Genomic DNA, 25,397 nt, shown 5'->3' with positions numbered 1-25,397 from the left:
AACCCATCGCCATCCTGCCAGGCTCTGCTGCCCTCCTCTCTGTCCTGGGTGCTGTGTTAGCCAACTATGAACACAGCACAGACAGCTGTTCTCTCTCTGCCCCGATGTTGGGCAGCCAGGCTCCCTGCACTGCCCTCTGCCGCCACCAGGTGTCGCCCACGCTCCGGCCTCGGCCGGGAGCCAGAGAGAGCGAAAGCGAAAGCAGCGGCGGGAAGGGGAAGGGGAAAGGGAAGAGCAATCTCCGGCGCGGGAGGGACCTGTCGCCCGTTCCGGTCGTCAACCTGCACCGAGCTCGGGGCTCCAGCGGCCCATCCTGCAGCCGGCGAACATGCATGAGAGCATGGAGGAGGCGGTGCAGGTACTGGGGGGACGAGAGATAGCCAAAGAGTGGGGGAAGATAGAGGGAGAGGCGAGGGGAAAAAACAGCCGGAGAGAGAGTGGAAGAGACAGCCAAAGATGAAGGCAGGGAGGAGAGACAGCCAGAGATAGAGGAAGAGGGGGTAGATAGAGATCAGAGAATTCTCCATTCCTGACCCCCCCCCCCCCTTCCTCAAGGAGGAGCTAGTTCTCACCACTACGCCTGTTGTGACAGACCCAGTGACCCTCCAAAATGAACCACGATCCCGCATTTACAGCAGAGCTACTGAATACCCCCTACCCAATGGCCAGGTCCCCAAAAAAGGGGGTTTCAAAGCCATAGCCTGGCCCCAATGCACATGGTCATGATGGGGTGGGGAGTGGGGGGGGGTACTAGCTGGACACAGGGACCCCCTCCATGTATCTTGGGGTGATACAGGCAGGGAAGCTCAGGGAAATAGCTATGAAGCATCCCCTTATCCCCCCCCCCCCCCCCCAATATTTTGCCCACCCTACACAGATGTCTCTTGCCTTGCACACTGCAGTGGCAGTTGCATCTGGCTCTTAAGGTATGACATTTTGCCATTATGGTATCTCCTGAAGGTCAGGCAACTGGTCTGAGAAATGGATTTCTCCTGCAACTCAATCTCTCAATGCCATATGTCAGTTTCTACCACTTTCCCCGAGGTCACTTGCGCAGCCACCTTTCAGACTGTGAGGGTGATGCAGTCCTCAAAGAGGCTGGAGTAAAATAGGGGGATTATCATCTCTGCAGATACATCTACCTGAGATAGATTATGTGCAGAGGATCCTGTCTGAAGGGGGGGGGGGGGGGCTGGATTTAGAATCAGTTACATCTTGATGTCCTTTCCAGCCCCATCCTTCCCAGGCTCTGTATGATCACCTCCTGAGATGCAGCCCTGTCTTAATCTACCTGGGGTCTCTTCCAGTCCCCTCTTTCTCTATATATATTGGTTGTAGATGACCTCCTGGAGTTCCTTCCAGCCCTATATGACTCTAGAAGATCTCGCAGGGTCCCATCCAGCCTTATATTTATTATTTTATTTATTAGGATTTATTTACCGCCTTTTTGAAGGAATTCACTCAAGGCGGTGTACAGTAAGAATAGATCAAACATGAGCAATAGGCAATTACAGCTGTAAAATATTCAAGTAACAATACAAAATATGGCATGGTATACTACTGGCAATGACAACACAATACGTAATAGAACATTATAATGGGTAGTGAAGGGTAAGGCAAAGTTGTAACATATAGATGAGTAAGAAAGTAGTGTTATATGACTAGAAGATCTCACGGAGTCCTTTTGATCTCCTGCCATCCCTTCCAGCCCTCTTTCTCTCTATGACTCTAAATGACCTCCTGAGTCCTTTCCAGCCCTACCTCTCTCTCTGACTTCAGATAAGTTCCTGGGGTCTCATCTCTCTGTGACTCCAGATGATCTGGTGTCCCATGTTCCAGCCCCATTTCTCTCTTTTATTCCAGATGACTTCCTGGGGTACCTTCCAGCCCTCTTTCTCTCTCTATGACTCATTGATCTCCTGGTGTCCCAAATTCCAGCCCTATCGCTCTGTATGACTCTTGATTAGAGAGTGGCATAGAGACAGAAATTTCACCCACCCCAATGGAATCTAACCCATACCTGTTAAGATTCAATCCATCTCCACAACTAATCTCCTCCATTCCCACCCTTACCCGCAGGAGTCGACGCTATTATTTACTTGCTCGCAGCCCTCTGTTTCCCCCCAACTCCAACAACCTCCTGTGGTTTTTTCAATGATATTCACTATTCAACCATTGAGTGTTCCAAGCCTTATTCTGGTGCTCCAGTTGCCTCTCAGTGCATTCCAAGCCTCAATCTGGAGTTGTCAGAGATTTTGACTACACTCCTGCGGGAATCACTTGGCAACTTCTTCCATCTCTGTGGGAATCCCATGACAACTTCTTCCATACCTGCAGGAATCTCGCAGTCCCCATTCCCGTGCAACCCTCTACTGTAGATGACTTCCTGGGGTCCCTTCCGACCCTCTCTCTCTCTCTTTGACTCTAGATGACTTCCTGCAGTCTCTTCCAACCCTCTCTATGTCTCTGGATGACATCCTTGGGTCTCTTCCAGCCATGTCTCTGTATAACTACATGATCTCTTGAGGGCCCTTCTAGTCTTACCTTTCTGATTCTAGGTGATCTTCTGGGGTCCCTTCCAGCCCTGTCTCAATATGACTCCAGAGGACCTTCTGGGGTTTCTTTCAGCCCTATCTCTGTGCAACTCCGCATGACCTCTTGGAGCCCTTCCAGTCTCATCTTTCCCAGATTCTAAATGTCTTCCCGAGATCCCTTCTAGTCTTATCTCAACATAACTCTAGATGCTGAGGTGCTTCCAGTCTTTCTCTGATTCTCAGTGACTTCCCAGTGCCCAACTTTCTTCAATTCTGGATGGTGTCAGGACTCATTCCAATCCTATTTCTCTGACACCAGGAGACCATAAGCCCCCTTTAGCTGCATCTTCTGATTCTAAATGACCTGGTGTATTCTTTTCCTATTCTCTGTTGGTGGGCTGGTTTCATGGCCAGCCTTATATTTTTATTTATTTCAATCTGTGAACTGCATCTATCAAATGATGCAAAGTAGGGACACGTACACAAAATTACATAAAAATATTATCCCCACCCCTACTCAAGACTTCTTAAAAATTATGCTATAGATTGTCTCTGGTTGCAGCTGGGACACTCTGCACCCTCCCTCCTCCCCATTTTGTTCGGGCTACCATGATGAGTTTGTAAGGCATTCTGCAGGACAGAATATGTTGCCTGATTATATTAAAGGGGTTCTAGTGGTCCAGACTCTCCATTTAGTAGCCGGACAGTTAAGGTTCGAGGGGCTACTCAATTTAGGGGAAGGGGCTCTCCATTGCTGTTCTTGAAAGGACCCATTTTGTGCTGAAGAAGGGGAAAGGGGTGAGGTCAAGTCAGTAAGTGGTCCAACTGTGGGACAAGGGCGTATTGACATCAGCCTTGTTCTCTTTTGGCTAAGTAGCAGAAAGGTAAACGTGGTTCCTGTTAAAAGCATTTCTCCTTCCCCTCTCCCCACAGCTGGAGAAGAGTGTGCGGAGGCTGCGTGAGAAGTTCCATGGGAAGGTGACCGTGGAGAAGGCCGTGGTCCTGATGAGGAGGTTTGCAAACAATCATGACATGGTTTGCAAATACATTATCTTGTACAAGGACCGAAACACGGGTGAGCACATCCTTCCAAGGGGTGGGGAGAGGGGTGCTCATCACAACATTGTTGGGTACATGTTGGGGTGCTCCTTCCCAGAACCCCCCATCCATCTGCTCTTCTAATTCCTCCCTCCTCCCCATCTTAAGACATCTCTCCCACTACCTCCCATGTCCCTCCCCTCTTCTCTGTCCTCCCCTCCCCCATCCATCCTCTTTTCTAACCTCTCTCCCCCCTGTTCTAAGACATCTCTCACACTACCTCTCCTGTCCCTCCCCTCCTCCATGCATCGCTCATCTAACTCCTTTCTCCTCCCCATCCTAAGACATCTCTCCCACTACCTCCCATGTCCCTCCCCTCGTCTCTGTCCTCCCCTCCCCCATCCATCCTCTTTTCTAACCTCTCTCCCCCCTGTTCTAAGACATCTCTCACACTACCTCTCCTGTCCCTCCCCTCCTCCATGCATCGCTCATCTAACTCCTTTCTCCTCCCCATCCTAAGACATCTCTCACACTACCTCCCCTGTCCCTCCCTTCTTTTCACCTCACCCCCCCATCTATCCACTCTTCTTCCTCTCTCCTCCCCATCCTAAGATGTCTCTCCCTCCCCTGTCCCTCCCCTCTTCTCACCTCACCTCCCCCATCCATCCACTCTTCTCTGTCCTCCCTGACCTAAGATATCTCTCCCACTACTTCCCCTGTCCCTCTGCTCTCTCTTTTCTTTCACATCCCCCTGCCTTTTCCACTCTTCTAACTCCACTCTCCTCTCTATTCCAAGATCTTTCCCTCCATTTCCCCCCATCTGCCCACTGTTCTAACTGCTTTCTCCTCCTTTTCCTAAGACATCTGTCCCTTCACTGCCCCATCCCTCCCTCTCCTAATTCCTTTCTCCTCTTTATCCCAAGATCTCCCCCATCCCTCCCTCTTCTCTATCCTAAGCCTTCTCGCCCTCCGGCTCCTCTCTTTGTACCACTCAGGCGTGAGTCTGTTTTTAAGAGAAAGTGAATGGGAGGTGATATGGGAAGAAACAAGCTGGTAACGAGGGAGAGAGAGAAAGTGTAGATAAAGGATGTTAATAATCATAACACTCATGTTGTTGATTTAGAAATGGACAGTGATGAAGCGGACACCTTGAAGAATGACCCGATAGCCCAGGTAAGATTCATTTATAGGTGTTCTTATCAGACTCAAACTCCCTTAGGAGCACAGGGCTTACAAACATGACTCTAAAGGGTGCCCGACCCAAAGAGCTAAGACAAAGTACACATTTGGTTCATTCCAGGCATCCTCCCCTTCCACCCCTCCCTTTTTTTTTCTGGCAAAAATGTTTGCTGATATTGACCCTCTGCTTGAAGCGACTTTGCACAGGGTTGGGAGAGGAGAGCTGGAACAGGGGACAGCCAGGTGTTCATTGTCGTGTTTTAATTGACACCACTGCCTTCAGACAGATGTACCACATCTGCTCAACATCAGGCACATATGGGTGCAGGTCTCACTGGTGACTTAGGGCTGTCCAGGAAGAGACTGATTTTTGTATTTTTCCCCCACAGGGTGTGGTGAAGAAGCTGAAAAAAGAGGAAGAGGAAAAAAAGGTGGGTTCACCCCCCCCCCCGATACCTTATCTGAAAGTCTGCCACAACATTCCCTGCCCCCACAGTGTCTTCTTTCAATAATCCTACCCTCGGTACACCCCCCCCCCCCCCCACACACACACACACACAATTCACATTATCTGTCCCCTCCTGTATCTTATTTATTTATTTTACTTATAAAATTTATATCCCGCCTAAACCTAAGCGGGTAACAACGTAACATTCACAAATTTGCATATAACACAAACAATGACAATACCCACTGATTCCCAACCAACCAGAAACTTTTTAAAAAGTCGACGCAAAACATTTTAAAAGGCCTGAACAAAGTTTATCCACTCCTACCCTAGCTGAGATAATATTTAACCATCTCTCTGACCCCCATGTGCAACTTTCTTTAAATTAGTCACCTTACTTCTCTTACTTATCTATATGTTACATCTTTGCTTCACCCTTCACTAGCAATTAAAATGTTCTATTAAGTATTGTGTTGGCATTGTAAGTAATTTTACTATGCCATACTTTGTATTGTTATTTGAATATTTTTACTGCTGTATGTCTATTGCTTATGTTTGATTTATTCTTACTGTACACCGCCTTGAGTGAATTCCTTCAAAAAGGTGGTAAATAAATCCTAATAAATAAATAAATGAATCTTCAGAAACTTCTTCAAATGTCCTGCATTGGGACAGTAGCGCAGATGACTAAGCAGTGCATTCCACAATTCAGGACCTGCAACCGAGAAAGCTGCTACCTGTGTGCAAGCATACTGCACGCTTATCAATGAACTAGTAAAAAAAGGCCCGTTTCTGGCACAAATGAAACGGGCGCTAGCAAGGTTTTCCTTGTAGTGTGTATGTTTGAGAGAGTATGTGTGAGATTGACTGTGTGTGAGACAGTGAGAGTGAATGTGCGAGTGTGTGTGTGTGAGAGAGAGTGAGACTGCTGGGTGCGAGTGTGTCTCCTGTGGCTCCCCTGTATCCACCGTGTGATTCTCCTCTCTCCCCTGCTCCCCCTCCAGCCACCCAGCGATTATACTTTTTCCCTTGCCCCCCTGCAGCCACCCACTGATGGCGTTCTCTCCCTTGCCCCCCCTGCAGCCAACCTGCGAGTCTCCTCTGTCCCTTGCCCCCCAGCCACGCAGCGAGTTTCCTGTGTCCCCTGCGCCCCCTCCAGGCACCCAGTGAGTGTTGTATGCCCCCCTGCAGCCACGCAGCGAGTTTCCTGTGTCCCCTGCGCCACCTCCAGGCACCCAGTGAGTGTTCTATATTCCCTGCCCCCCTCCAGCCACCCTGCATTTGTTGTCTGTCTCGTGGCCCACCTCCAGCCACCCAGTGATTATCCTATCTCCCCTGCCCTCCCTGTAGCCACCCTGCTATTGTCCTGTGTCCCCTGGCCCCCCTGCAGCCACGCAGCGATTGTCCTGTGTCCCCTGCCCCCCCCCCCCCCCCCCGTGCAGCCAGGCAGTGATTTTCCTGTGTCCCCTGTCCCCCTGCAGCCACCCTGCGATTTAGGTGTGTCTCCTGCCCCCCCCCACCCGTCCAGCCAGCCAGCGATTATATTGTGTCGCTGCCCCCCTGCAGCCTCCCTGCGAATGTCCTCTCACCCTGGCCCTTTTGGCACACCCCCCAGCGTCCGTCACCGTTCCCTTCCCCCCGATGTGTGTGTTGCCAGTGCACCCCCTTCCACCCCCACCGGTCGCCGGCACTCCCCCCTCTCCGAAGGCCCCCCCACCTCACTGACCTGCCGAAACAGAAGATTTTAGCATCATGTCAATGCCCCTGCAGTAGGAACCGATAGAGTAACGTGCCCCGCCCTCGACGTCATCGCGTTTTGACGCGAGGGCGGAGCAGAGCTACAGTGCAGTAGAACGTTGGAGGTGAGAATGTGCTCCACCCTCAACGTCATAACATTTGACGCGAGGGCGGGGCCCAGAGACTGTGATTTTGTGTGGCTTCAGAGCTTCGAACTTACAAACCTAGCTTCAGTGACATCAGTGCAAATAGAACGTTGAGGGTGAGTTTTATATACAGTGGGGGAAATAAGTATTTGATCCCTTGCTGATTTTGTAAGTTTGCCCACTGACAAAGACATGAGCAGCCCATAATTGAAGGGTAGGTTATTGGTAACAATGAGAGATAGCACATCACAAATTAAATCCGGAAAATCACATTGTGGAAAGTATATGAATTTATTTGCATTCTGCAGAGGGAAATAAGTATTTAATCCCTCTGGCAAACAAGACCTAATACTTGGTGGCAAAACCCTTGTTGGCAAGCACAGCGGTCAGACGTCTTCTGTAGTTGATGATGAGGTTTGCACACATGTCAGGAGGAATTTTGGTCCACTCCTCTTTGCAGATCATCTCTAAATCATTAAGAGTTCTGGGCTGTCGCTTGGCAACTCGCATCTTCAGCTCCCTCCATAAGTTTTCAATGGGATTAGGTCTGGTGACTGGCTAGGCCACTCCATGACCCTAATGTGCTTCTTCCTGAGCCACTCCTTTGTTGCCTTGGCTGTATGTTTTGGGTCATTGTCGTGCTGGAAGACCCAGCCACGACCCATTTTTAAGGCCCTGGCGGAGGGAAGGAGGTTGTCACTCAGAATTGTACGGTACATGGCCCCATCCATTCTCCCATTGATGCGGTGAAGTAGTCCTGTGCCCTTAGCAGAGAAACACCCCCAAAACATAACATTTCCACCTCCATGCTTGACAGTGGGGACGGTGTTCTTTGGGTCATAGGCAGCATTTCTCTTCCTCCAAACACGGCGAGTTGAGTTCATGCCAAAGAGCTCAATTTTTGTCTCATCTGACCACAGCACCTTCTCCCAATCACTCTCGGCATCATCCAGGTGTTCACTGGCAAACTTCAGACGGGCCATCACATGTGCCTTCCGGAGCAGGGGGACCTTGCGGGCACTGCAGGATTGCAATCCGTTATGTCGTAATGTGTTACCAATGGTTTTCGTGGTGACAGTGGTCCCAGCTGCCTTGAGATCATTGACAAGTTCCCCCCTTGTAGTTGTAGGCTGATTTCTAACCTTCCTCATGATCAGGATACCCCACGAGGTGAGATTTTGCGTGGAGCCCCAGATCTTTGTCGATTGACAGTCATTTTGTACTTCTTCCATTTTCTTACTATGGCACCAACAGTTGTCTCCTTCTCGCCCAGCGTCTTACTGATGGTTTTGTAGCCCATTCCAGCCTTGTGCAGGTGTATGATCTTGTCCCTGACATCCTTAGACAGCTCCTTGCTCTTGGCCATTTTGTAGAGGTTAGAGTCTGACTGATTCACTGAGTCTGTGACAGGTGTCTTTCATACAGGTGACCATTGCCGACAGCTGTCTGTCATGCAGGTAACGAGTTGATTTGGAGCATCTACCTGGTCTGTAGGGGCCAGATCTCTTACTGGTTGGTGGGGGATCAAATACTTATTTCCCTCTGCAGAATGCAATAAATTCATATACTTTCCACAATGTGATTTTCCGGATTTAATTTGTGATGTGCTATCTCTTACTGTTACCAATAACCTACCCTTCAATTATGGGCTGCTCATGTCTTTGTCAGTGGGCAAACTTACAAAATCAGCAAGGGATCAAATACTTATTTCCCCCACTGTATATAGATTGGTTGCCAGTTTTTTGGGAAGTCAGATCTCAGCCCCCTTGCAGATAGAAACAACTTGATCACGGACTGAAAATACCATGCAATCTTGCCATACGCAACATGATGGAGAAAATACAAAATCTTCAAATGAATCCTATATTGCACAGGCAGCCAGTGCAGATGCTTCAAAGCGGGAGTGATAGGCTCACACTGTGAGAGCCCCATAACCAGGGCTTTTTTGAGGGGGTACTTGGGGGTACTGAGTACCGGCACCTTTTCCATTGTCTGCTAAAATTGACCCGTGGAACCAGTGGTGTGCTGGAGCCGGCTCGCAAGAGCCGGTTGTTAAATTTTTAAAGCTGTTGTGAGCCGGTTGTTCCGGCAGGCGAGCCGGCTCCCAGGGGCGGCGCAACACGGTGGTAATGCGTTACTCTCCCTTCCCTGCTCAAAGCGTTCTATCTCTCTCCACTTCTTCTTCCCCCCCCCTCCCCCCCCGGGCTCTCTCCCTTCAGATCTGTCCTAGTACTGTCATGGCCACGAACCCACCTCTCTTCCCTTCCGCTGCTGCTGCTTCAGTGCAGTGGTAACGGCACTACGGCAGCAAAACAAAGTACAACTATTGTCGGCTGTCGCGGATCCGCACTAGATAGACTCGCAGCTGCCCTGGAACAGGAAATGACGTCGGAGGGGGAGGGACTAGCAGCCATGAATCTGCACAGTGTGGCTCCGCGATTGCTCTACTTTGGAGTAGTCAAAGATGAAGTATTAGCAGCAGTGGGGTGTCGGAGGGAGGGGAAGGGAAAGAGGTCGGATGCTGGAAGGAAAGGGGAAGACGGCAGTGGGGACAGGAGCTGGATGGGAGGGTCAGAGTGAGAGAGGGAAGGGACACATGCTGGTTGGAAGGAGGAAGAGAGGGGCTGGATGGGATCCTGAAAGAAAGGGTCAGAAAAAAGGGGGAGGAGGGAGATCTGGAAGAGACAGTTACTGAATGGAAGAATGGAGAGTGGGAAGGGACAGGTGCTGGATGGAAGGAGTGATAGAGGGGACAAATACTAGAAGGAATGGTCAGAGAGAAGGGCAGGTGCTGGAAGGAAAAGTCAGTGAGATGGGTTAGAAAGGGGACAGATGGTGAAAGGAAGGTGGGAGAGAAGGGACAGACTCTGGAAAACAGGGAGCGAGAAGGGAGAAAGGGGGCAGACATTGGATGAAAGGGGAAAGAGTGCACACTGGATGGAAAAAGTAGAGGAGGCACACACTAGGTGGAAGAGGGTTAGGGACAGACACTGGATGGAAGGGGGAGGAGGAGCATTCTATTATTTCATAGTTTGTTTGTTTTTTGCTAACTCTCCCCCCTTTTCCAGCACTTCTCTTTCCTCCCTACTGTTCAGCACCCTCTTTCTATTTTCACTCCTCTGCCCAGTATATTCTCTCTTGTTTTCTCTCACTCCCCTCCAGCATCTCTCCCTAACACTCCATCCAGCTGGATGGAAGGGGACAGGCCTCTAAAGGGGTTGAGTGAGGGCAATTGCTGGCTTGGAAGAGGGAGGGAATATTGGATGATGCTAGACATGAGGTGAGTAGGAAGACGGGGAGATGGTGGACAAGGGGGAATGAAAAAACAGAGGGGGGTACTGGACATTGCACAGGGTTGAGGACCGAGAAGGGGTATGCTGCACATGGGAGGAGTAGGGATATAGGGGAGATGCTGACATGGAAAGGAGAGAAGGACAAGGAGGAATGCTGCATACGAGGGGGGAGTAGGATGTCAGGGAGAGGTGCTGGATGGAGGTGAGGGAAAGAGGAAATCCTGGGCGGAGGGGGGTAAGAGAAAATGAAAGAGAATATACTGGTCAGAGGAGTGAAAATAGAGGGTGCTGTACAGAAGGGAGGAAAGAGACGGTGATGGAAGAGAGGGGATAAGTGTAGGGGCACCTAAAGCTTGCTGCACTGGATTGCACCTTCACAGCTGCCACCATGTCCACCCCACCCCGGCATGTAGGATACAAGCATCTTAACACCTCCTCCTTCCCTCCCCCATTCCACCCTCTACCCAAACGGAATAGTGGCTGGAAGGAAACATTGGGGAAATGCTGGAGAGGAGGCGGGTAGACGTTAGAGAGAGGTGGATGGAAGGAGAGATTGGCAGAAGATGCTGGAGAGGAGGCGATCGGCCATGTGAAAAGAGACATCAAGAGAAGATGCTGGAGAGGAGGCCAAGTGGAAGGGGAGATCAGGGGGAGACACTGGATATGGTGGAAAAGTAGATGGAGGATATACTGGCCACAGAAGAAGGTGGAAGGGGAGATCCTGGAAAAGTAAAGAAATAAATGGAAAGGAAGCCCTGGAAATGGAGTTAAGATAGCAGCAGAATCGGATACTGGGCCAGCATGATCAGAAAAAACAAAGTCACCAGACAACAAAGGTAGAAAAAAAATCATTTTATTTTCGTTATAGTGTTTGGAATATGTCCACTTTGAGAATCAGGTGCTCAACATTAAAAGTTTATATTTATTTACTTATTTATGGCATTTTATCCCACATTAAACATGAATTAGATTGGAACCTGGGATCATTTAATTTTTTTTTTCCTGGAGTAATGCATTGCCCCCCCCCCCCCCCCCCCAGGCTCTCTACCCGGCTATAGCCAGCTCTGCAATTGTGGAGGGGGCACAGAGGTGGACCGGGGAGAGAGCCTGTTGTTAAACATTTACCAGCACACCACTGCGTGGAACCCAAGTTTTAATGATAGAGCTCAGGTTCTACACACCAATTCTGTGTTGTCATAGATTCTGTGACTGGTTGCAGGGGGCCTGGCTATTATGGGATGGGACCCTCAGTGATCACCCCACTCCTGAAGGGTGGCCTAGCATTTGAGTACCGGCATCTTTTTTGCTAGAAAAAACACACTGCCCATAACCACCCTCACGGCAGGTATCTGCAATTTTCACAACTGGTTTCCCCAGGTGTAAAGAGGTACAATAATCTATCCTCGATATGACCATGCTTTGCAAAACAGTGCAAAAATCAGAAGTCAGCATTGGTTTCAGCCGATATAACAAATGTAATTGAGCAAATGATGTACCAATGTCACCAGTAATCTAAGGTTCCATAGTAAGATGTGCATCCAAAAACCCACCCCCAATAATTTCATCTCATTCCTGATCTGCATTTCCACACCACACACTTGTCACTGACTGAGGCTGTCTATCATCCCTCGTTTGTCCCACAATCATTATCTCAATTTTGTTCAGATTCAAAGCCAATCTGTTTGCCTCCATCGAGTAGCTATCATGTATGTTGAAATTTGACTTGTCAAATCAATACCCCACACCGTTATTGGGGGAAAAAAATCTTCCACTCCTAAATATTTAAGCACCCGACACAATGGTACTAAAAAGATGTTAAACAAAAGAGCAGAATGTGCCTATCCATTCGGTACCCCCTCCGAACCACTGTGTCTTGTTCAATAATGCTGTTATAATGTACCTGTGTGCCCCTGTCCCGTATCCCTCTGATTCACGTTATTATCCGACCCCTGCTGTATACTGTTCGATATTGCTGTTATTATTTTCCCATATGCCCTCGGTATCACTCTGATTTACGTTATTATCCAACCCCCACTGTTTACTGTTCAATGTTGCTGTTATAATGTTCTTGTGTGTCCCCTGTATCACTGCAATTCACATTATTATCTGATCCCCCCTGTATATTGTTCAGTAATTTTGTTTTAATATTCTTGTGTAATCTCTGTATTCCTCTGATTATTTTATTATACAACCACTACAGGGTTTGTCTGAAAACACTATCGGACATCACCCGTTCTTCTAGCAATCCAATAATTATTCTTTTGTCCCATGTTCCTCTTTTCTTCCAGAAATCCCAAAAAAAGATGGATCAGGACAAGGACATCCAGGTGAAACATTTTTCCAGATTAAATGCCCTGTATGAAAAGTGAATACCCTTTCAGCCCTGTGTCCGGATGGGTTAGTTCTGTGCATACACTTACTGGGATGAGCGTCACTCGAACGTCTGGGTAGCTGGTTTACTTGGGTTTAATACTGTCTTGCACAGGAAAACACATGAATAAACAGAGGCCTTTGGGTGAGTCCCACAAGGGGCAGTGGATTTAGAAACTGGACAAATGATAGGAGACAGAGGGTGATGGAGGAGACAGAGCGGTGTGCCTAGAAAATGTGGTTTATGCATCATTTTCAGATTTTTTTTGCCAAGTTTTGCACATTTTTTAGCTTATTTCAGAAATGAATGCATTAATTCACATTAATTCAGAGGTTTTGTAGACATCAGTTGGATTTAATGCCTGTCCTGTATGTGCATAATTTTTTTGGAAATGAAAACAGAACCCAAGGGTACATCCCTAGTAATGGAGCACCTCGCATTCGGTCCTGGGGCAGGGTTTCCCCAACATCCCTATGAGTGATATTGTGTAGGGGTTTGAACAGACGTTCTCCCCTTTCCTGGATGACACCAAGATTTGCAAGAGAGTGGGCCCACCAGAGGATGTATGAAGAAGGAGAAGAGACCTAAGAAAGCTTCACATCTGAAATTCAGTGCAAAAAGTAGCGTCTTGAATTTGTGGGGGCCAGAAATCCAAAGGGACTGTACATGACTAGGGGGTGAAGAACTGATGTGTATCGACCAGGAGAGAGACCATGGGGTAGCAGAAAAATGTGATGCCTGGCCAAAACTGGAGAAATGCTGGGGTGCACAGAGAGGGGTATAACCAGCAGAATGGAGGAGGAGATGTTACCCCTTTGCAGGCCGTTAATGAGGCAAAGTTATCAACACAGAGTCCTGTTAAGATTTTACTATTAACCCCAGTTAATTTTACTCATTTTATTAATTTTACTATTAACCCCCGTTATTAGTAACTAGTCTCATTGCATAAAATGGGACCTGTGCTAAAATAGCAGGAGTTATTTTATCTTAACGGTAGTCCACGTTGATAACGTCCCCCCCTTAGTGTGGTGTTTGGTAACCAGAGCTGATATTGTGATGTCATAATGCCTTATTCCACCAGTAAGAGCCAAACTCATCAGTGATGTCACAATGGCTCGATTGTCCTATAGTTGGCTCACTTCTGATATTGTGATGTCATAATGCCTCATTCCACCAATGCCTGAGCCAACCACATCAGTGATGACACAATGACTTGATTACCCTACACTTGGCTTTCTTTTATTACATAGTAGCAGTGATTCCGATTTCTAGAGATGTATTTTTTCTTTAAATAAAGAGGGATGTTATCAACGTGGGTTACCGTTAAAATGTGTTATTTTACTGTTAATCTCAGTTATTAATAACTAGGTCTCATTGCATAAAATGTGACCTGTGCTAGAATAACAGGACTTAGTGGTAAAATAACCTGTCTTAACGGTAGTCTACGTTGATAACTTCACATTCTAGACGCCGTATCTCATACAGGATATAGACTGGCTGGAGCCACTCCAGAGAGCGATACCAAAGTGTTACAAGGTACAGCAAAAGCCCTATGAGTTGAAACATAAGGACCTTAAATGTGTAAACCTTAGTGAAAAGGAGAGACCGGGGGAATATGAGCGAAACATTCAGATACCTCAAAGGTGTACATAATGCACTGAAGGGGAACCTTATTCAGAGGAAAGGAAACTGTAGAACAGAGATGAGGCTCTGAAGAGGTGGAGAGTAATGGGGACAGCATAGTAACCAGTCTGGGACAAGCAGAAAGGATCCTTAGCTGCCGGAAGGCCAGAGATCAAGTAGGAAGTAATCTGTGTAACGACCGGATGACTTACATGCTTGTCCTCCCAATTGCTATTCCTAGGGTTTCACAACTCCCACTGCAGAGTGGAGTGTGCCATGCTGGCTCATGCCATGATCCAGGCTGGGCCATGGGCATTGCGCCAGATCACGAGAGCCAACCTGGCCAGTCCCGGTTTTACAGCACACAACCCTACCTCAGGTCGCCTCAATGGCAGAGTAGCTCAACCTAGGCTATTCTGTTTCAAGGGTGGAGGGGAACCTGAAATTTGATGGGCTTGGGGAGGCTGCAAAGGGATGATTCAGCGGCCTCTAACTTTTCTTTCTCTCATCTGCTGGTGCCCTCAGGAGATTGCAGACCAGCTGAAAGTCCTTCCCCTGACAGAGAACAATGTCAAAATGTTCAACAATGCCAACAAGAACTTGATCCCCTTTTGTGACAAGCAGTTTGCCTGCAAGCAGTGTGACAGCATGTGGTGGAGGAGAGTACCAGAGAGGAAGCAGGTAAGGGAGAGACAGGCCCAGAACATGCAGGGGAAAAGAAGAAGGATTATCATTGGTTGTTTTTACCCGTTTGGACTTGGGTCCTGTTTCCAGACCAGTTTCCAGCTCCAGGTTAGGGTGATGAGTTGACCCAACTCCAGAGACGTGTCACCGCCAAAGGGGCAAGCTGAAGGGGCTTGTCCCGTTGTGAGTGGCAAAGGAGCAACTTCATGCCTCTGGCCTTCAAGGCAAAGGTCGTTAGGGTGAGATGTTACTCCTTTAAGGAAGTTTTAGCTAAGCTGAACTCAACTTTTTTTTTTTATGTGTACCCCACCTACAATGTGAGCTAGTGTGGCATATATATTTTCAACTAAGTAAATAAGCAAAACATGGTACCTGGTCAAAATAGCCCCGACAAAAAAGCTCCAAACAAAGAAAGCTCCCGACATAATAGTCCCTGAGATAACAGCCACTGTCAAAACAGCCTGCCCACAATATAACCCTTGACAAGTTAGCCGCAAGACAAAAGGGCCCGATCAGGCTGCCCAGAATATATGTTGATGGAAGAATAGTTTCTTTAAATAGCAGAACAGATCATGAATACCAGTTTGTAGCTATAGAATTTTGTTCATTTATGTATGCTTTATGTAATTGAATGCTGGTAGCATTCTTTATCAGTGAAGATTTCAGTTGTAGTTTATTATATTTTTTGTGATGTGTTATTTTTTTCTTAGGGGCTATTTTGTCAAGGGTTGTTTTGTGGAGGGGCCATTTTGGCAAGGGCTATTTGTTACAAGGCTGTTTTGTCAGGGCTACTATGACTGGGTGCCGCAAACATATACTATGATTATGTATTGCATACTGGTTTGTAACTTGAATTCAGTTTGCTGTTGCCCACTTTGGTACAGCTGGGAAGGTAGGATATAAATTGATTCTGCTCTGAGATTGCAGAAAATGAGACTTGAATTCGCATCCCAAAGTGTCAGCCAGGATGTCATTTTCTTTTCTGGCTGTGTGTGTACTCAGCAAGGTTGTCCTTCCCTCATTCCCACCACAGGTATCCCGCTGTTTCAAGTGCAAGCGGAAGTATGACCCCGTTCCCTTGGACAAGATGTGGGGCCTGGCTGAATTCCGCTGCCCCTCCTGTAACCGGATGTTCAGGTAACAGAAAGAAAAAACTGATTATGGTTGTAAAAATCTGTTTCCATCATTTAGTGTTTTCTCTGTTTATTTTCTCCCTGGTAAGCTCTGACATAGTGCTGAGAAATTCAGCGTCACGTCATGGGTCATTTTTCTTTTTCTCTCTTATTTTTTAAGAACAGTAAACAGAGACCTTCATTTCCTGATAGCAACCCGTCTTTCCTTTTACACTGTGATATCACCATGTCCTTTCTCAGCAACCTCATACCCCCCCCCCCCCCCAACCAGTGACTACTCACAGATCATCTGATTAATCGGGATCATTTCAAATCTCTTGTTCTTGGTGATTTGAGTCATTAACAAGTTTTATTTGGAGCTCGTACAGAGATGTGTTTTTCATGAGGAATAATTTGCAAATTTAAAATGTTTCATAAATAATCAGGGTTAGCCCAGGGCTTCTTGTTGGCACTGTTAGGGATAAGGTAAAGTTGGAGTTAATATGGATGAGGGGTTTTAGAATATTCTCTTCCAATTGATGCCATGTAAGCAGCTTAGGGGGGAAGTTATCAACGTGGGCGGGTTATTTTACCACTAAGTCCTGTTATTTTACCACAGGTCAAATTTTATGCAATGAGACCTAGTTACTAATAACTGGGATTAACAGTAAACGCATCTTAATGGTAACCCACGTTGATAACGTCCCTCCTTAATTAAAGAAAAAAATAAATCTCTAGAAATCGGAATTACTGCTGTTATGTAATAAAGCCAAGTGCAGGGTAATCAAGTTATTGTGACATCACTGATGAGGCTGGCTCTTAGGCATTGGTGGAATGAGGCATTATGACATTACAATATCAGAAAGCCAAGTATAGGACAATCGAGCCATTGTGACATCACGTGGTTGGCTCTTATTGGTGGAATGAGGCATTATGACACCACTTCAGGCACAGGCAGCTCCTTGTGACTCTGGGCAAGTCACTTAACCCTCCATTGCCCCATGTAAGCCGCATTGAGCCTGCCATGAGTGGGAAAGCGCAGGGTACAAATGTAACAAAAATTAAAAAAAATAAAATAAATATCAGAAGTGAGCCAACTATAGGACAGCCATTGTGACATCACTGATGAGGTTGGCTCTTATTGGTGGAATGAGGCATTATGACATCACAGTATCTGGTTACCAGAAACACCACACTAAGATTTTCTCTCCTCTCATGCCATCCTTGACCCCCTTCAATCCGGTTTCCGCCCTCTACACTCAACAGAAACTAAAGTCTGTAATGACCTGTTCCTTGCCAAATCCAAAGGTCACTACTCCATCCTCATCCTCCTTGACCTATCCGCCGCCTTTGATACTGTTAATCATAATCTACTTCTTGATACACTATCCTCATTTGGGTTCCAGGGCTCTGTCCTCTCCTGGTTCTCCTCTTATCTCTCCCACTGTACCTTCAGAGTACACTCTCATGGATCTTCCTCCACCCCCATCCCACTCTCTGTTGGGGTTCCTCAGGGTTCTGTCCTTGGACCCCTTCTCTTCTCAATCTACACCTCCTCCCTGGGCTCACTGATCTCATCTCATGGTTTCCAATATCATCTTTATGCCGACGACACCCAGCTCTATCTCTCCACACCAAACATCACTGCAGAAACCCAGGCCAAAGTATCGGCCTGCCTATCCGACATCGCTGCCTGGATGTCCAACCGCCACCTGAAACTGAACATGGCCAAGACTGAGCTCATTGTCTTTCCACCCAAACCCTCTTCTCCTCTCTCTATCTCAGTCGATGGCACCCTCATCCTCCCCGTCTCATCTGCCCGCACCTTGGAGTCATCTTCGACTCCTCTCTCTCCTTCTCTCTGCCCATATCCAGCAGACAGCCAAGACCTGTCGCTTCTTTCTCTACAATATCAGCAAAATTTGCCCTTTCCTCTCTGTGCACACCACCCAAACTCTCATCACTTCTCGCCTTGAGTACTGCAACCTACTCCTCACTGGCCTCCCACTTAACCATCTGTCCCCCCTTCAATCCGTTCAGAACTTGGCTGCGCGTCTTATCTTCCGCCAAAACAGTTATGCTCATATCACACCTCTCCTCAAGTCACTTCACTGGCTTCCGATCAGATACCGCTTACAATTCAAGCTCCTCCTACTAACCTACAAATGCACTCAATCTGCAGCCCCTCACTACCTCTCTACCCTCATCTCCCCTTACGCCACTACCCGTAATCTCCGATCACACAGACAAATCCCTCCTCTCAGTACCCTTCTCCACTACCGCCAACTCCAGGCTCCGTCCTTTCTGCCTCACCTCTCCCTATGCCTGGAATAATCTCCCCGAGCCCATACGCCAAGTCCTCTCCCTATCCATCTTCAAATCCCTACTCAAAGTCCACCTCTTCAATGTCGCCTTTGGCACCTAACCATTGTACCTCTACCCCATGAAATTTAGACCATGAAATCCAATTTTTGATTGTCTGCACTCCTTGTCCTTTTTGTCCTTCTTGTCCTTTAGATTGTAAGCTCCTTTGAGCAGGGACTGTCCTTCTTTGTTTTTGTACAGCGCTGCATAACCCTGGTAGCGCTCTAGAAATGTAGACTACCGTTAAGATAAAATAACTCCTGCTATTTAGCACAGGTCCCATTTTATGCAATGAGACTAGTAACTAGGGTTAATAGTAAAATAGCACATCTTAACAGGAGTCTGGGTCATAACTTTGCCCCTTAATCTCTTCTCCCCCCTCCCCAAACTTATAATTCCCTAATGATAATACTGAGTTAAGAACAAGTAGATGTAACCTGCTTGTTTACTCTTTCAAAAAATACAGAGACTAAGGGGCACGCAATTAAGTTACTAAATAGTAAATTTAAAACAAATCAGAGAAAATAGTTCTTCACTCAACATTTAATTAACTCAGGAATTCAAATAACAATACAAAGTATGGCATAGTAGACTACGTACATGTTAACACAATACGTATAGAACATTTTAATAGACAGTGTAGGGTATAAGCAAAGATGGAACCTATAGATAGGTAAGAGAGTAAGAGGAGTCAGAAAATAAGGTGACTAAATTAGATGATTAAAGAAAGGTGCACATGAGGTCAGAGAGATGGTTAATATTATCTCAGCTAGGGTAGGAGTGGATAAAAATGTCCTGCTGCAGTATGTGCAGCCCGAGTCAATCCTTGTGTATGTGAGACTAACAAGTTAGTTACTTCTTCCATTAAATAAAATAACCATTAAAATAAAATATTACCAATATACCATATTTAAGAAAGGTCTGAAGACACTACTGTTTCAGATCTATGTGAAAAAGAAATAATTTCATTCATAGCTGCTTTCTGTCTTTTTTTTTTTTTGTAATTATTATTAGTATGTTATACTGTTTTAAGGTTAAAGTATTTTTTGCATTTATAATATGTAACTTCCTAGACTATTTATTGTGCTCTAGAATCTTACTGTAATCCGCTGTGAACTATATTCATGGGAAACGGCGGACTATAAAATGAACAAACTGTAACTGTAGGGTTTTAAAAGAAAAGTCCATAAATCATTTTTAAGATGGACTTGGGAAAATCCACTGCTTATTCCTGGGATAAGCAACATAAAATCTGTTTTACTGTTTTGGGATTTTGCCAGGTACTTGTGACCTGGATTGGCCACTGTTGGAAACAGGATGCTGGGCTTGATGGACCTTCGGTCTGTCCCAGTATGGCAACACTTATGTACTTGGGATTCTGAATGGAATCTTGCTACACTTTGGGGTTCTACATGGAATGTTGCTACACTTTGAAATTCTGCATGGAATCTTGTTATTCTTTAGAATTCTAGAATCTTGCTACTCTTTGGGGTTCTACATGGAATGTTGCTACTTTTTGACATTCTGCATGGAATCTTGTTATTCTTTAGAATTCTAGAATCTTGCTACTCTTTGGGGTTCTACGTGGAATGTTGCTACTCTGAGATTGTACATGGAATGTTGCTACTCTTTGACGTTCTGTAATGTTGCTACTAACAGGGTCTCTGCCCAGGATACTGGGCTTGGTGAACCTTCGGTCTGATCCAATATGGCAGTGCTTATGTACTTATGTTCATTTTATCTTTCAGACCAAATATTTCTAGTTTGAATGTTGATCGAACGCCAGCAGTGGTGTAGGCACTGTGGGATTATATACATTGATGGGGAGCTTCTTTGATTATACATTATTCATGCAGCACTTTGGGAGGACAGGTCACAGCGTACCACTGTCCTTTCCCTGAAGGACACTGGTACACTGAAAGGCTGAAGCTTCTAGGGCTGTGAGGAAAGGCCGAAGCGTCTAGGGCTCTTCAGCTTGGAGATATGATAGAAGTCTATAAAATAATGAGTGGAGTGGAACGCTTAGGCGTGAATAGTTTGTTTACTCTTTCCAAAAATACTAGGACTAGGGACATGCGCTGAAGCTACAAAGCAGTAAATTTAATACAAATCTGAGAAAAATTTTCTTCACTCAACGCGTAATTAAACTCTGGAATTCGTTGCCAGAGAATGTGGTAAAGGCGATTAGCTTAGCGGGGTTTAAAAAAGGTCTGGACGGCTTCCTGCAGGAAAAATCCGTAGACCATTATTAAATTGACTTGGGGAAAATCCACTGCTTGTTGAACTTTTTCGGGATCTTGCCAGGTATTTGTGACCTGGATTGGCCACTGTTGGAAACAGAATGCTGGGCTTCATGGACCTTTGGTCTGTCCCAGTGTGGCAAGACTTATGTAAGAGCTTGCCAACTGTGTCAGTCTTTTTCCTTTCCTTAGGGAAATGAGAGTTGTAAAGTCACAGTGATAGATGGCTGAACCCGGGGCTTGCTTTGGGCTGTCCTAAGTGACAGAGGTCTGGCAGCAGCATGCACTGTTCATGGTCTCTCTTTTTTTTTGTCTGTCCACAGGGGGTTTACGCAGATGGGGATACCATGCCCCTGCTATATCTGTAGCATCCCAGTGCTACCAGACCGCATCATCCCACCACGCAGACCCTCAGGGCCCCGGAGCCGCAACCCGCACAGTTGCTATGCGGAAGACTGTTACAATCGCAGAGGTGAGAGGGGTTTCTTCCCTCCCCTGCTAACTATGTGTAATATAAATATATTGTGCTAACCTTGTCCCCCTCTTTTCTGTTTCTCCTTCTGAGTAGAGCCTCATATTCCTGGGATCCACTGCGTTCACCCCCGCAGTCGGTCAAGGAACAACCTACCAAAGGTTTTGTATCCAAGCAGCAACCATGTGTCCTCCGGCTCCACCGTGGCCACATGCCTCAGCCAGGGCAGCCTCTATATCGGTGACCTCGATGACATCATCATGGATGACCTCCAAGAAGAGGACGAGAACTCGTCGGAATCAGACAACAGCGACACCTAAAGGAAGGGGAGAAGGGGGTGGGGGCTTGCAAAAAGAGGAGCCAGGTGTGGTGGAACCAACCTAGCTGCTGAAGGTCAGTCTGCGCATCCTTTCTCTTTTGAATGCGTGCATGCAGTTTGCTGGCTTGAGATTTCCTGCTATGCCAGGAAGGTAGGGCAGCACTCTGTCCCACCCTACCCCCAGTCGCTGGCAGAATTATATTTTGGTTAACTGCTTTTTATACTTGTTTGCAAATTAATGCTATATGTTGAGTCCTGGGATGGGAAAAGGGAATTTAATATATATTTGTAAGTTTTTTTTGTGTTATCATGATTTAGCTTTGAGTAAGAATGCTCGTGGAACAATATAGCCTGGGAGGACACATAGATTTATCTGTACAAAGTCAATCGAAAAAGCTTTTTCTATGGGAAGTAATCATTCCAGTGATACTAATATAACAGTCTCCTGGGTGACTGTTATCTTTATTAAGTTCTGTTTTTTTGTGTTTTTTTAAAGAACAGTTACAAGTATGCCTTCTTTCCCAGCCTTCTTCTGCTTCCATGAAAATCAATTGTAAGATTGTAGTGTTTGTCATGTTTTTTTCTTGTGTTCCTCCGCTTTTTCATTCATAGACATCAAGGGAAATTGGACCAAGTCAGAGAATCTGGATAGCCATCTGGACCGGGTGCTTGCCATAGGGGAAAAATTGCTATTTTTAAGGATGAAAGGGATTAGCTGGGAAATTTGACAGTGGTGTTGTGCCACTCCGTAGGGCAGGTAAGGCATTCCATTAAAATTATTCTGCAGGGAGGAAAGCTGAGGAGAGGTACTCAACTCCAGTTCATCAGGGACAGTCTAACCCAATTCTGGTTTCACCCCCAGTCGCTGTTCTTGGAGTTGTAGTTTTACAGTTCATCTAAAGAAAAAATAAACAGAAGTAACCGTGAAGCCCATGGAGGTGAGGGCTGGAGGTGAAACCAAGGCTGGCCTCAGGGAGTCCCCCCAGTGGTCTGATGGTACCTCTGTCTTGTGCTGTTTACATGTTATCTGCGGGAAGGCTATTTTGATCAATTCCCGGAGAGAGTCCGGCCCAGCTTCGTGCCCATTTCAAAATATTCCTGGGTTAGGGGTGTGGAGGGTCGAAGAGGTGTTTGTTTCTATGTGTTCTTTAAACAGGTCCTACTGAATTTAAGGACCATAAGTGACACCAAAGCACAACACTGGTGTTTGACAGATTCCTGTTAGCGGGGGTTGGGGAGATCCAGTTTACAGAACAGCCACCCCCTTCCCCTCTCCAATTAATATATAATGCGTTTTCTTTCCATTGGTATATAAAGGTTAGTTCCGAGCAGGTATTTGGGTTCGAACAGCTGTTATCAATGCCAGAGCTCATCTGGAGTCGGTGGTTTTCCATTTAGTGGTGATATTCAATGCTGCTGTATCCGGATAATGCCGCCAGCTCATCGCCCTGTCCAGAGACTGCAGCTGAATATCCAAAAAAAAATAAAATTTTTTTTTTTTTTTTTGCCCATTTGTGGCTAGTGTTTTAAACAAACTCTTGACCCCAAGGGCTGAAAATTGGGAGGGTAGGGGGAAGAGCCCATTTTCTGTTACACCTGTACAGTTTCTGTAATGTCTGGGTTTATCTTTTAATAGTATATGAAAATAAAGACATAGATATGTGTAGATGTATAAAAAATATATATCTACATCTATATATATATATATGTGTGTGTGTATAGATTTTTATTCCTGTTTTATTTGTTATGAAAATCACTGTTTTGTTTGGTCTCTCTACATAGAAGTGTATAAACTTATAGTATTAAAAAAAAAACAGGAAATAGATGATGCTATCGTATTGATTATTGGTTGAACTAGGAACTATTGCTCTCCCATTGGGCATTAGTTCAGGTGTACAGTTTTATCATGTGATCAGCTCTGGACCAATCAGAATTTTTATCACTGGTCTTAAGGTTTTCTATTGCATACTGTAGGTAGGTAAGTCCGCTAGACTAATGCTGCTTATACAGATTCCACGTGTCCAGTGCATTGCTTTGAGACTGGGGTACCGCCTTCTGATTTCTGATCTGTAAAAGGGGCATGGCCATATCTTAAAGTCTGTAGATAAATAAATTGCACAGATGTTGTGGAAGTTTCCTGGCTGCAGTGTTTGCTTTGTAAATTTACAAATGTCTTTTGTCTGTGCTAACGTGTTGTGTGTGGTGTGGGGGGGGGGGGGGGTATTTGTAAACCAAGCCAGCATGAGGATTTTCGGGGAACAGTCACCTTAAACTATCAGGAGACCATTCAGGGGACAGGGATCCCATTTGATGAGTTTCGTACGGGCTGAGAACAGCACAACAGAGTTCTTTTCACCACGTTAATTCAGCTCAGGGCAGTGCACCAAGCTATTACCAGCTAGCTCCAGCTTTTGTGATAAAGCTGAAAGATCTTCCTTCTGGGTCAGATTTGGAAGATGCTGTCATCCCCTCCCTTCCTCCCAATTGCGTAGCCAAGGGTGGACCTGGGTGGGCTCAGGCCCACCCAGTCGTACCACACCTATGATGTGACTGGCAGGGATCCCCAAGCCCCACCAGTTGAAAACTCCCAACAACTGTCGCTCTGGCATACCTAGTAAATAGCAGATCTTCGCCTGCAGCAAGCAGCGACTGATATGAACTGCTCACACCGGCCCCACAGCCTTCCCTCTGATATATTCCCCCTATGCGGAAACAGGAAGTTGCATCAGAGGGAAGGTTGTGGGGCCAACATGAACTGCGTGTATTAGTTGCTGCTTGTTGCTGGTGAAAATCTGCTATTTAAAAAAAGGTATGCAGGGGAGGGGGGGATGTTTGAGAGACCATATGGCATGCAGGCGAGAGAGGGAGAGACCAAATCACTTGTGGGACGGTGCAGGGTTGTTCTGCCCACCCATCTTGGGCCCAGCCCCACCCAAAATTGGGTGTCTGGCTACGCCTCTGCTTCCCCCCATAAAGTCTGGGGAAAATCTTCAAAGGAGAGAGGTTCTGAATGAGGAGCTAGTGGTCTTCAAGGAGAAGAGTTGTTTAGACTTGGCAGAATACAAATGTGGTTGTATGTTCTTTTCATTTTTGATACGCTGTCTTTCAAAGTAGGGTAAGGGCATGACAAGGCCAGTGGTGGATCAGGTCAGGCACAGTCTGCCCTTCATTACAGGGCAGGGAGATACCATGCCTTGGCACCTCCGGTTTGGAGTGAAAGGGATACAGGGAGTAACAGTGTACTTTGGGATGATTAATGGGGTTTTACCCTACTAGGGATGAACGGGGCCAGTGAGAGGTTAAACAGGACATACAGTGGTCTTGTTGGGCAGGACTGGATAGACTGTACAGGTCTTTATCAACCGTCATTTACTATGTCACCGCATGCTCAGAGCTTGGGCAGGGGGGAGCTGTGTCTTCATGCCTATTTAACACTGTACACGGGGGTGGTATGCAGGCAGCAGTGTTAGCACCACGGACCTGATCATTGCAAATTGGGCCCAACACCTAAAACTCTGCTCCAATTGCAAATCGCTCAGTAGTGATTATGGTAACAGATCGTGTTGGTATTACTTTGGGGGTACCAGTCCAACAGCAAATATTTTTTAAAATGTTCTGTTCCACATTCAACCAGGGCGGTTAACATTTTTTTGTAAACACCAGCCACCATGGCTGAATGAATCCGAACATTTGGTGCCGGTATCCAGATAGGCAATCAGTCTCAGGGCTATCTGGATACCTTTATTTATTTTATAACTCGCATATCATACCTACGCAGCATAGAAAAAAAAGCATACGTAATCAAACACATTAAAACAATATTCAGCTCCACACCGA

General features: G+C 46.4%; 1 protein-coding gene across 1 annotated transcript; it reads left to right on the top strand.

Moving 5' to 3' along the window:
* Nucleotides 1-216: 216 nt before the first annotated feature.
* SHFL (shiftless antiviral inhibitor of ribosomal frameshifting) lies at nt 217-22,042 on the top strand. The gene is made up of 9 exons (XM_030197094.1): nt 217-358; nt 3,468-3,609; nt 4,696-4,745; nt 5,141-5,182; nt 12,664-12,702; nt 14,895-15,050; nt 16,087-16,190; nt 21,093-21,241; nt 21,338-22,042. Exons 1-9 carry the CDS (start codon nt 329-331, stop codon nt 21,559-21,561), a joined length of 936 nt encoding a protein of 311 aa, XP_030052954.1. The 5' UTR covers nt 217-328; the 3' UTR covers nt 21,562-22,042.
* Nucleotides 22,043-25,397: the final 3,355 nt, after the last annotated feature.

The sequence above is a fragment of the Microcaecilia unicolor genome, chromosome 3, assembly GCF_901765095.1.
Source record: "Microcaecilia unicolor chromosome 3, aMicUni1.1, whole genome shotgun sequence".
Lineage (NCBI taxonomy): Eukaryota > Metazoa > Chordata > Amphibia > Gymnophiona > Siphonopidae > Microcaecilia > Microcaecilia unicolor.
Note: the sequence above shows the minus strand (reverse complement) of the source record. Positions and strands in the feature narration are given on the sequence as shown.